Source organism: Nicotiana tomentosiformis, chromosome 2, assembly GCF_000390325.3.
Source record: "Nicotiana tomentosiformis chromosome 2, ASM39032v3, whole genome shotgun sequence".
Taxonomy (NCBI): domain Eukaryota; kingdom Viridiplantae; phylum Streptophyta; class Magnoliopsida; order Solanales; family Solanaceae; genus Nicotiana; species Nicotiana tomentosiformis.
The window spans coordinates 112906279-112919484 of record NC_090813.1 but is presented as its reverse complement, the minus strand read 5'-3'; the positions used below and the strand labels follow the sequence as shown (position 1 = coordinate 112919484).

Sequence of the window (13206 nt, the reverse complement as noted above, 5' to 3'; positions counted from 1 at the left end):
CACCCCTGGTTACATTTTCTTTAGGTAATACAGGGTACCAACTCCCGGTTACATTCCCTTTTAGTAATACATGGTACCATCCTCTAATTTCATTTCCTTTGGTAACATAAGTTACTTCCCCTCGTGGTTGCATATCCTCACATAGTTAGTTTATACTACTCCCGTTGTCTTCATTTCAACAAATTAGATACTTTAGCTTTCTCTAACTCACAAAAATTTCCTAGTGCCAAACTAGGGCATAAAAAATTTGTTCGTTTTATTCGTCTTTGATGGCTTTGCAGGCCCCACCGCATAGCAAAAGTGACGATTAAAGCTTGCAGTTTCAGCTTTCTCATCAGAATAAAGAAGTTTTTTGGTCACAAGATAGTTAGAGTTAGCATGGATAATGTGTCAGCAGCGCAACTTCTCGAGTTTCATTTTCTTGAATTCTGATCCGGAAAGCAAGCAATCGAGAATGGGCCGTGATATTTTCCTCAAAAAGCATCAAGATCCAATCTAAGGTCAACACAAGCGAGCAGGTCAAGAATCAAGATATGACTCCACAAGACATCAAGATTTATATTGTTTTAACACCTCCTAAAGTCATTAGTGTTTTATTGCTTTAATTATTTTTCCCTATTTTTGTGTCTCTGATTGTATATTTCCTATCATAAAAATACCAAAAAATAGTTCTTTCTTTATTTGTGCATTTTAGGAATTAACTAACTATTCAATTGGTGAATTAATCTAGTTAATTAATCATTTGAATAAGTAACTTAATTAATTTATTTATTTGTGTAAATTTAGTTTAATAAGTAGGATTAAGAAAGAAATTGGGCCAAATTTGAAAGAGAAAGTGGCCAGAAGTGCAAGATAAGGGGTTGCCCTTGAAAGGGTCTGAAACGACGTAGTTTTGCCTCAAAACTACGTCGTTTCATTAAGTGACCCAAGATCAAATCTCACCCATTGATCACCCTTTGATCTAATGGTCCATATTTGATCTCTCAAGAGGTATTTGAAGCCTCAAAAATCTGAAAATTTCCCTCATTTCCCCCATAACTCTTTCTCTCTTCTCTCTCTCTCTCTTCTCTCTCTTTTCTCTCTTCTCTCCGCCGCCGCCGCCGCCAAAAATCACCCACCGGCGGCGGACCACCTCCAAACACCTCCAAATTAACACCATGTAATCTCCACAACCTCGTCTTCCCATATCTCCAAACCAATTCCTTCAAAAAAACCCTCAAACTCCTTGAATTTTAGATCTAGGAAACTTTAGCCGCCACTTTTTGGTCCAAATTCTTGAAGCTCCGGCCAACACCACCCTACAACACATACATGAATGGATAGAGCTCCATGAGACCTATCGTTTACTACCTATTTCACCCCTAAAATACCCGTCGCCATCGGCCCGCTCCTCACTGCCGCTGCGGCTCTACTGCCTCACCATCGCCAAAATGCTCTAAACCCCCATCTTAGCTATTTTTCGACTCAAAGACACTTGTTTCTTTTGGCGAGATGCTGAAACTCATTTCGTTCTAGCATCTACCCGAAAGAAACGTGCGTTTTAGAGTCGGGCAGTCGCCTTTTAGCATCTCCGGCATCTTCTCGTGGCTCGAACAGTTACAAGCATACTTGTTAGGTATAATCGTCATCTCTTTAATAAATTTCTGGCTTTTTATATTAGTAGATTAGTTTCTGATTTTTTATTTTTCTATTTTGGTTGTTTGTTGTTAATAAGAGTTTCCAGTTAGGTTTATTTAATTAGTTATCTCCATTTAGTTTAGTGATTTGTTAGATTTGTTATTGATTTAAACATGATCTTTAGTGTATTAGTTAAATCGTTCACGTAGTTAATCGATTATTTTGTTGTTGTTAGTCGTTGTTCGATTGTTAACGATGCTCGTTCTGTTTTGAGCATTAGTTTGTGAATTTAGTTGTTTGTTTAGTAATTAGTTTACACAAATCGAATTCATTCCAATCAAGTTGGTTTGAATAGTTAGTTCAATTACGTTTTTAGTTTCGTTTATGCTTTGTCAGTTCATAGTTGTTGAAGTTTAATTTGTGTTGAACAAGTAGTTTGTTGTTGATGGTTAAAATCTGAAGTTTAGTTTATTTTATCACAAAATAGGGTAATAGTAGCCTACTTTTACTAGTAGAGTGGGTGAAATGATATTTTTTCTCCTTGCTTCTAACACAGTAGATTTTCAGTCTGTCCTTTCATTTTTGGGACGGATCTTGAACAGTGTTTAGCACACAAAGTCAGTCTTTTGGACAGATTTTTTGGTAAACCAAAATCTGTCCCAAAAAGAGAATTTATTTGCCTATTTAAGGGGCTGCTATTTCCTCACTTGAGACGGGGATCACACATTTGTTAGGCAGTCTTTACACCCTTAAAATAGAACTTGGATAGTAAAAAATCAGCAACTAAAGCACCCTTTAGTAAGCTAAAATTGTGAGCTTTGTGAGTAAATTTTAGAGTGTAAACTTTTAGAAAAGTATAAGTCTTCTTTAGAGCTGCTTTTGGGTTTCTTTTAAGGTTTTCGGGCTGTTTAAAAACTAAACTATTGTTGTTTTCTGCTTGTGTTTGCTGCTATTTTTTTTTTCTGCTGAGCTCTATTTCTTCACTGCTGTATTTATTTTCTCCAATTCAGGTTATTTTCTTAAATTTGCAATGCATATTTTTATATTCAATGGATGAGGATATGGCTCTTTTCCAGCTCTATGGATACGCTTGATGTGCTTTACTGGAATAAATGAATGTTTAGTATGTTATTCATATAGTCATATTTCAGCATGTACATCTGTAATATTTGGTTGATCTTTTATTTTTCTTTACATGTGTAGCTCAAATAACATTATGTTAAGTGTATCTAGTTAAGGAAAAGAAATATCTTTTAGAATTATTATGTAGAGTTTAGTTTTCTTTTGCCTTGGTTTTATGTATTTGTGGTTTTGTTATTTTAATTTTTCTCTTAGTGCTAAAAATAACTGATAGTAATACTTCTCTTCTTGGTTAAGTTGAAATGAAGTTGGAGAATAGTATGTGATGAGTGTGCGGGAGAGAGGAGAGAACCAGTGAAAGAATTTTCTTAAATGTGTTATTGTTATTTTGAACTTCTGTTTGGTTGAGCTTGATGCATATATTTGTTTCTCAGTTATATGTCTAGAAGTCCATGTTCAGTAATGCATTATTTTTAGCTACATGTCCTAGTTGGGTTTACATTAATTTTAAGAATATTTTAGGCCGCTATCACCTTTGGTTTAAATTTGCTGGTCATTTCTTTTAACATCAAGGCTACTGGAAAATTTGAATTTGTCAAGTTTAAAGTAGTAAACAAGTTTTGACTCAGTCTTTTAAATACTAGGTTTCTTTATTAAATAAATAATTTTAACAAATAAATTAATTTAAATGCTAGGCAATTAGTGGGCGTGTTTTTAACTTCACGGAATCGCTTGCGTAGCGTGAAGTTTAACATTCAATAAATTAGTTCAATAACCTCACACCATAACCATTAGTTTTAGTTAATTCTTTGCTAAAATCACTGATTCGCTTGCGTAGCGCGATAGTTAACTTTTAATAATCTTCTTTAAAAAAAAAACTCAAATGTAGTAATTTTCCCAAAAGTCATAGTGTGTTAATAATCCTTGTCATGACTACGCATTCGCTTGCGTAGTGTGGTTGCGATATCTTGTTATTATTTATCAATTCTAATAAAGCAAGTATTAAAAGCGGATAGGTAAAACATAAAAATCATATAAATCACAGTTTGTCCAAAATTAATTCAAGCCAAGTTTTAAGTCAATAAAGCGACCGTGCTAGAACCACGGGACTCGGGGAATGCCTTACAACTTCTTTCCGGTCAACTGAATTCCTTATCTCAAATTTATTTTTGCAGACCAATAATAATAGAGTCGCACCTTTCTTTAACTAGGGATTCAAATAAAAGGTAACTTGGAACACCCAAAAAAAAATTAATTCCAAGTGGCGACTCTGAACAATAAAATAATCTCTACTCAAGTTTGTCACTTTAATTGGAAAAACTCTTTAACCCACAATCAACACACATTATCTTTTTGGGGTAGAAAAGGGGTGTGACAGCCTGTTTTATCAAACTTGGATTTTCGATATTATGTTATATTTGTTGATGATTTTTCTCGATTTACATGGCTTTATCCTATGATGAGAAAATCATAAGTTTTTCAACACTTTTGTGCATTTCAAAAACTCGTGGAGAACACTTTTAACACTAAAATTAAAACTTTTCAAATTGATGGAGGTGGTGCATTAGATAACAAGGCTATGCTTCAATACTTTTCTAATTCGGATATTTCTTTTCGTAAATCATGCCCAGATACTCCTTAACAAAATGGGGTGACTGAACGAAAACATCGCCACATAATTGAAATTGTGTGTTCCATCCTTACGGATACTCATTTGCCGTCTCAATTTTGGGCTGATGTTGCTTTTTACGCTGTTTATACTATTAATAGATTGCCTACTCCCATTTTGAAAGGACTTTCTCTATTTGAAAATGTTTTTCATACACCTCCTGACTACAATTTTCTTCGAATTTTTTGTTGTGAATGTTTTCCAAATATATATGCTCAAGTTTCTCATAAGCTTCAACCACGTTCTGTCTAATGTATTTTCCTAGGTTATGCTTCTAATTATAAAGGATATTGTTGCCTAGATCCTACATCTGGTCGTGCTTATGTCAGTCGATATGCTATCTTTCATGAATTAATTTTTCCATATCCTAAATTGTCCCGTCCCTCCACTGTTCCTTCATCCAATGGCTCTTCTGAGATTCTTCTAGTTACTGCTCCTTTATCCCTTTGCAGCCCGATACCCAATCTAAGTCAAGTATGTCTCCTTCCAAGTCGTCTTCTCCACCTTCCTCAAGAGTTTCTTCCCTGTGCTCTACATCCAACTCTACGGATCACGTGTCCATCACTGGTTCTTCTACTGAGTGTTGCTCTAATGTTCTCTCTTCTTCTGCACCTATCGTTCTTTCTTCGTTTGCACCTACCTCACTGCCAACTAGCACTGTTTCTCCTCCTACTTCCATGCCTCTTGCTCATTCAATACACACTCGCTCAAAGTCTGGTATTTCGAAACAAAAACAAATATTTTCTTTGAACACTATTATTCAAGAAATTGAACCCTCATATTTTTCTCAGGCAGTAAAAAGTCCGAAGTGGCAGCAGGCCATGGCATATTCGTTTAATGCACTTTTACTTGGGTTCTTGTTCCTTTTTAACCTCACATGAACTTAGTTGGTTGTAAATGGGTTTATCATATTAAATATAATTCGGATGGGTCAGTTGAGCGATACAAGGCACGATTTGTAGCCCAAGGATTTCATCAGCAGCCTGGCATTGATTATCATGAAACTTTTAGTCATGTTGTTCGTGCTACCACTATTCATATTCCTATATCTTGTTGTTTCTTTTTCTTGGCCTCTTCATCAACTTAATGTTAAAAATGCTTTTCTGCATGGTATTCTTAATGAGGAAGTCTTTATGAAATAACCTCCAGGTTTTACTCATCCTGATTATCCTCGTCATGTTTTGTACGCTGGCCAAAGCGCTATATGGTTTGAAGCAGGCACCACGTGCTTGGTTTCATTGCTTTAGTTCATTTCTCCTTGCGCATGATTTTATTTGCAGCAAATCAGATACGTCCATGTTTATTCATCGTTCATCATCTGGTATTCTTATTTTATTACTTTATATTGATGACATTATTCTTACCGGTAGTCATTCTTCTCTTCTTGATCACTTCATTAGTCATTTCTCTAGACAATTTGTCATGAAAGACTTAGGTGATCTTCATTACTTTCTTGGTGTTCAGGCAGTTCGTTCTTTTAATGGTCTTCATATTCCACAACAAAAGTATATTTCTGATTTGCTTCTTAAATTTCACATGCATATATGCAAACCGGTTCGCACCCTTATTACTTCTTTCACTTCTCTTTCTATTATGGATGGTGAGTTACTTTCAGATCCTAATGAATATAAGAGTATGGTTGGCACTCTTAAATACTTAACTATGACTCGTCAAGATATTGCCTATGCTATTAATATTTTTTCACTATTTATGTATGCTCCACATACTACTCATCTGCATTGTGTGAAGCGAATTTTCAAGTATTTACACGGTACCATCACATATGGATTATTCTTACGTGCCTCCTCATCCACCTCTTTTATTTTAGCCTATTCGGATGCTGATTGGGCTGGTTGTCTTGATAGTCGACGCTCTACCATGGGGTTTGCGGTATTTTTGAGCTATAATCTTATCTCATGGCGTGCAAAGAAGCAACCAACAATCTCTAAATCTTCTGGAGAGGTTGAGTACAGAGCTATCGCCTATACTGTGGCTGAGACATCTTGGATTCGTAATATTCTTCGTGACATCAGGCTCTATCTTCGTAACCCGGTTCATGTTCTTTGTGATAATGTGAGCTCTACATATATGTATCGTAACCCTGTGTTTCATGTCCGCTCCAAACACATTAATGTTAATTTTCATTATGTTCGTGAAAAAGTTGCTCAAGGGGATCTTGTTGTTCGATATGTGCCAACTCGGTTACAATTTGCTAATATTTTCACAAAGGGTTTACCATCATCTCAGTTCAGCTTCTTACGTGACAATCCGTCTGTCATGTCTGCCAGTCCAGATTGAGGGGGCGTATTAGGACTCTAATATTTTATCTAATATTTGTAATTATCCCATGTATGTGATGGACTCTTAATACTTACTCCCTCTGTTTACTTTTACTTGACACGTTTTGACTTTTCACGCTCCTTAAGAAATAATAAATGAAGTGTATAATTTACCATGATACCTATATTAATTGATGTATATTTTATTAGATTTGAGAAAATGATTTGAAATGAGTAATAAATATTATGGGTATAACAGGAAAAAAATTATCTTCTCTTGATACGCGTAAAGTGACAAGTAAAAATGAATTTTTTTTTTAGTATACATGCTAAGTAAAAGTAAACGGAGGGAGTATCTTCGTAGGTGATATACTTATTGTTTACCCAAAAAATAGATGGAGTTGAATTTGTACGTGGTTCTAAGGATATATGGTATAACTTAATATAAATCGTAAGGATGAATAGAAAAATCAAGTATGGATCAATAAGAATGCAAAGTAGGAAAAGTTGCAAGGAAGATGATCGCTAGGACTAAATAAGTTAAATCAATTTATGAAGCTTGAAAGAACATTTCTTCACTGTAGGGGAATATGATACTTGAATTACAATATAAGCAAAAAACTTGGTCTCTACAGAAATGATAATCATCCATTTTATAGTAGGGGGTCTTACTTTAGATATAACTAAAAATTACATAGTGGGAGACCCATGATAAATCAGTTTTTTCACAATTCCTGCCAAGATTCTCTCCTCTAGTGGGATTACAACGACTCTTGTCTATGAGCTCGATATTAACTCGAGTTTTCGATCTTGACTCGAGCTCTCGATCTTGATTTGAACTTGATTATGACTTGGACCCCTGAATTGATTCGGGGTCGATGTGGGTCGGTCTCTGAATCACAAGTTCGATAACTTTTCTTTGCATCATAGTTCGATTTGGATTCGAACTTGATAATGATATCGAGCTCGACGTTGATCGGTCCCTCGGGCTCGAAGCTTGTTTGTTTCATCTTCGGAACCAATCACGGAGCCTTACTTTGATCCATTATGTTTTGACTTTGATTCATTATATGAAGGTCGAAATCTATTTCGACCGCATACAGATAGTCCCCTCGTTTCTTGGGAAGGATATGGTGAGAAACAATATGATTTTTCAACGGCTTGATCGGATTATAAGCTGACATTTACATTGGGCTCGACCATGATGCACGTGATGGTTATCCCGTCGATTTAGTCTTTCAAGACATTTAATGCATGTTAGACGGTGGTCGGCCACCGCTGATACTGAACCGACATTGCTTTAACCTATAAATAACCCTTCCTTTTATCATTTACCACTTTTACATCTTCGGTCTTCCAAATTTCCCAAGTTCTTTTTCGTATTCTCTAAGCTCATTCGCGAATGTATTCTTCTTTGCAAAATTCTTCTCCTAAATTACCAAATCTTTGTCAGCTTCTTTAAAATCAAAATGGTGAAGATATTAAAAACCGCCCCCCCCCAAAAAGAAAAAGTTTTTCTTCCCAATCTGCCACCGATAAAACACTGGCGGATCCACGTCCTCAGGAGTGTGTTCCGGCGGCATGTGTTCTTACCTCTGATTTCAAACTCGATAAAGGTTCGTCGGTTCCTGGCCGATGTGAGCCCGTATCGAGATATATTTGTTCGATAACCTGGGAGCACATCGAGCGGATAAAAAAGATTATAATTAGGAGAACGAAGAAGTGGTAGTGCCGACTCCCGAAGAGGACATTACTACTCATGTGAGAGGGTTCTTAAGCGTGTATACTTTCCCTTTCACGTTAGGTGCCCTCGACCCTGTTATCATAGACTTTTGTCGTAAATACATAATAACGCTAGGCCACATACATCCTTCCTTTTGGCGGATCGTTATTTTGATCCGATATTTTGTGAATAAAATCGAGGGGATGCCTTTCACCCTCGATCATCTTATTCGATTATACCGTCCTCACATTTTTCGAGGAGGGTTAATAAAACTCCAACGTCGAGCTACCAAGGCTCCATTCTCGAGTATAGATAAGGATAAGGATCGAGGCTGGATGGGCAGGTTTGTTCGAGTAAGGACTTCAGACCTGATTCCGACCGAGAAGATGTCTTTTCCCGAGGAGTGGAACATGAAGCGTAAGTGTAATTCTGTTGTTATCTCCTATTATTTTGTTTTTTCATTTCTTTTCTCATCAATAATCCCCTTTTATGGTGCAGCGGTTCCATGGATGCCCGACGCAATGCCTGATCTCAAGAACTGGGTACGTGATTTGGTTTCGACCTCCTCATACGCCGAGCGCTCATGGTGCGACTTGTCAAAGGGCAAATGGGAGGTAAAAAATCACGGTGAGCGCCTTTCTCGTATCTTTTGGTAATCCGAATACCTTTCACACACTTCAATGAAATTTTCCGTATGCAGGTATGGGCAAAAATGCGGTTTTGAGGCCCTCATCTGTCGAGGAAGAGGCTTCGGCCTCTGTCCCAAAGCCAGTGAAAAATAATAAGAGGAAAAGAGCCCCCGTCCTCTATGATAAAAAACCGAAGAAGAAAACGGCTTATAAACCGAACAAGAATATCATTCCTTTGACCATGGAATCAGTTCTGTGTATGAGAGATGAACAAGAGGAAGAAGAAGAGAACGATGGGTCTGCACTGGCAGCCCGAACAAAGAAAACCACCGATGTTCCATAGGCGGATGGATCGATGGTGGTTCATAAGGCTCCGCCTCGAACTGAGGATATATCGGAGAGAGATTCGGGCAGAGTCCTCGAGTTGCTGGAAATTGAAGATGCTTCCCATCGAGGCCGGCGGATGGGGGATAAGCCTGAAGGGGCTCTTCCTGAATCTTTTCGAACCGAAGAGAATGCCCCAGGTGATTCATTTGGGGCAGTAACAATCGAAGACTCGCCCACCTTCCCTACTTTTTCCGCAGGGGCAATTCGGGGAGCGCAAGCTTTGAGGGGCCTCAAATTAGACAGGCCTCATGATGGAGAGGATCCTTTTCGTGACCTATTTATCAGTGTCGAAGACACTACCAGTACAAGTAACGCATCAGACCTTTTTCACAGAGTGCAACAGGCTTTGAATCAGGTAAGCCTTAAATTATATGGCGTTACCTTTAAGTTTGCTTTTCTTTCCTGACTTTGTTCCTTCTTTCTTTGAAGGCCGCGACAGTTCATCGAGAATCATGTTCTCGGTCATGAACCGAGATGCATCACTATGAGGCCGAGATTCAACGAGTTACGGATGAGAGGAACTCCCTAAAACTACTCTTAGGCCAAATATAGGAAGAAATAAAAGACCTTCGAGCTGAGTTGGCCAAGGCTCACCAAGATAAGATCGATCTGTCCAAGCAGGTAATAATACTTTTAAAATCCTATGGGCTTGATACCGGAATGATGGCTAATTTTTCGGTCTCACAACTGCAGCAAAAAATTGAGATGATCAGAAAACTGCATGAATAAGTCGATATGATAAAGGCAAAATCTTTGGAGTGGAAAGAAGGAATGGACCGCTTTGCTGCAGAGAAAGAAGCTGCTCGAGCCCAATTGTCATCGGCCGAAAACCAACTTCAAAAAATAAATGAGAAAAGCTTGGTCCAAATGAGAAGAATAGAGGAGCTTGAGGCTTGGTTGGCCTCTGAACTTGCAAAGGCAGAATCTGATGCCGAAAAGGCAAAAGCCGATGCGGATGCACTCGTGGCCGTCTATCGGGCCGATGCTGAAGCTGCTCAGGTCCAAGCAAGAGAGGAAGCCGAGATCGCCGATACTCGAGCACATTGGGTCGCTGAACTTGCTAAGTGCCAATCTCAAAGAGATACCCTTGAGGAGATCCATGCTCGAGGTTTCGACCTCGCTGAAGAGATTAAAAGGGCCAAAGAACTCGAAGCCGAAGCTGAAGCCTTGGTTTCCAATGACGATGATGATGATAACGATGATGACAATGGGAGTAAGAGCGGGTCCGAGAATGGGGGGAGCCTGATAGAGAAGAGACCGTTCCTGGGGATAACCAAGAAGTTTAGTCCTCAATTTTTATGTTGTAATCAATTATGTAAATGATTTTGTATATAATAATATCCCCTTTTTGCCAACTTGCTCCTGCTCTATTTCTTGTCTTGTGAAGATTTTATTTACACCTTATGAATATTTTCACAAGGATTTAGGAAACTTGATCAAATTTGGACTTCGTAGCCTTTGTAACCGAGTGAGTGCTTACTCAAACTTGAAGCGATGTAGTCTTTAAGCTTGGTAGTCGAGTGAATGATCCGAACATGAAGTAATGTAGCCCATAGGCGTAATGGTCGAGTGCTTGCTCGAACTCGAAATAAAGTAGCTCGTAGGCTTAATGGTCGAGTGAACGATTCGAACTCGAAGTAATGTAGTCCATAGGCGTAATGAAGTAATGTAGCCCGTAGGCATAATGGTCGAGCGAGTGCTTGCTCGAACTCAAAATAACAGTAGCCCGTAGGCATAATGGTCGAGTAAATGATTCGAACTCGAAGTAATATAGCCCGTAGGCATGATGGTCGAGTGAATGATTCGAACTCGAAGTATTATAGCCCATAGGTGTAATGGTCGAGTGAGTGCTTGCTCGAACTCAAAATAAAAGTAGCATGTAGGCTTATTGATCGAGTGAGTGCTTGCTCAATCTCGAAATAAAGGTAGCCCGTAGGCGTAGTGGTCGAGTAAATGATTCGAAGTCGAAATAAAAGTAGCCCGTAGGCGTAATGGCCGAGTGAGTGCTTTCTCGAACTCGAAATAAAGGTAGCCCGTAGGCGTAGTGGTCGAGTGAATGGTTCGAACTCTAAATAAAAGTAGCCCATAGGCGTAGTGGTCGAGTGAATGATTCGAACTCGAAATAAAAGTAGCTCGTAGGCGTAATAGTCGAGTGAGTGCTTGCTCGACCTCGAAATAAAGGTAGCCCGTAGGCGTAGTGGTCGAGTGAATGATTCGAACTCGAAATAAAAGTAGCCCGTAGGCGTAGTAGTCGAGTGAATGATTCGAACTTGATCCTGTTTGCATAATAAACCTCGAAATATAGGAGTTTTGCTTGGGTATAAGATATCGGTATAGAAGAGAACTTTTCTTTGCAAGTCATTATACATGTGTTTATGTTTTGCGTCAGGGCTCGGGCCAACTACATGAGCATGGTTCGTTTTGACCATTTGGCTCTTACAACTTTTTCTATTGGAACCCTGTTGTTACGAAATATCTTTCTTGCCTCAGAACTTGATATATTTGAGGGCTAATGCCCCCCCCAGTATTCGAGGTTGATTATGAAAAAGCCTCGGATACTGTTGAATTGCCCTCAGGTAGCACATGGTTGTTGCCTCATTAAAAACCTCGCCGGAAAAACCTATTTGGGATAAAAGCTGATCTAAGGGGGAAAAGAGTGCAACACGTACTTTAAAACCTGAGGTCTCGACGTCTTTGATCGAACTCCTGCGATGGGTTAGCTTCGAATATGTATATATGGGCGAAAGGGAAAAGAGAATCATACCTTAACAATAATATCGTTTGAGGAGTGATATGTTCCAGTTGTTCGATAATGGCTTGCCATCCATCATTCCGAGTTTATAAGATTATTTTCCGACTATATCGAGGACTTGATAGGGTCCTTCCCAATTTGGGCCGAGCTTTCCTTCATTAGGATCTCGAGTATTAATGGTGACCTTCCTTAAGACTAAGTTCCCGATCCTGAAGTGGCGGAGGTTGGTTCTTCTGTTGTAGTACCTTTCGATTCGTTATTTTTGTGTAGCCATTCGAACGAGTGCCGCTTCTCGTTTTTCATCTAGTAATTCGAGGCTAGTGTTCATTGCCTCATGGTTTGATTCCACCGATGCATTTCGAAACCTTGTGCTGGGTTCTCCGACTTCGACTGGAATTAAGGCTTCGGAGCCATACACTAAAGAAAACAGAGTTTCTCCTATACTGGACTTCGATGTTGTTAGATATGCCCATAGGACTTCGGGCAGAATTTCTCTCTATTTCCCTTTGGCTTCGTTCAACCTTTTCTTCAAGTTTTGGATGATAGTCTTGTTTGTTGATTCGGCTTGTCCGTTCCCACTGGGGTGATACGGTGTCGATAATATCCTTTTTATTTTATGATCTTCGAGAAATTTTGTTACTTTACTGCCGATAAATTGCTTACCATTATCGCATGTTATTTTTGCGGGTATCCCGAATCGACACACGATGTGATCCCAGATGAAATCTATAACATCTTTTTCTCTTACTTTCTCGAACGCCTGTGCTTCAACCTATTTAGAGAAATAGTTAGTCATAAATCAAATAAATTTAGCTTTACTTGGGGCCGATGGTAGAAGGCCGACGATATCCATCCCCCATTTCATGAATGGCCATGGGGATAGGACTGAATGAAGTTTTTCCCCGGGTTGATGGATCATCGTTGCAAACCTTTGACATTTATTGCATCTTCGAATAAACTCTTTAGTGTCTCTTTCCATGCTATCCCAGTAATATCCTGCTCTGATGATTTTGTGAATCAGTGATTCGGCGCCAGAGTGATTCCCACAAGTGCCTTCATGGACCTCTCGT

The 13206-nt window shown here is 38.7% G+C and overlaps 1 protein-coding gene across 1 annotated transcript; it reads left to right on the top strand.

Annotated features, from left to right (window-relative positions):
* Positions 1-4842: 4842 nt before the first annotated feature.
* Positions 4843-6664, top strand: LOC108946145 (uncharacterized mitochondrial protein AtMg00810-like). The gene is made up of 3 exons (XM_018772717.1): positions 4843-5083; positions 5516-5573; positions 5647-6664. Exons 1-3 carry the CDS (start codon positions 4843-4845, stop codon positions 6662-6664), a joined length of 1317 nt encoding a protein of 438 aa, XP_018628233.1.
* The last annotated feature ends 6542 nt before the right edge of the window (positions 6665-13206 follow it).

Excerpts from the sequence above, each read along its gene's own strand:
- LOC108946145 (XM_018772717.1), top strand. The coding sequence starts at position 4,843 with ATGTCTCCTTCCAAGTCGTCTTCTCCACCTTCCTCAAGAGTTTCTTCC. Across the intron at positions 5,084-5,515 it reads ACACACTCGCTCAAAGTCTG|GTTTTACTCATCCTGATTAT; the intron begins GTATTTCGAAAC and ends AATAACCTCCAG. Across the intron at positions 5,574-5,646 it reads GCTGGCCAAAGCGCTATATG|CAAATCAGATACGTCCATGT; the intron begins GTTTGAAGCAGG and ends TTTTATTTGCAG.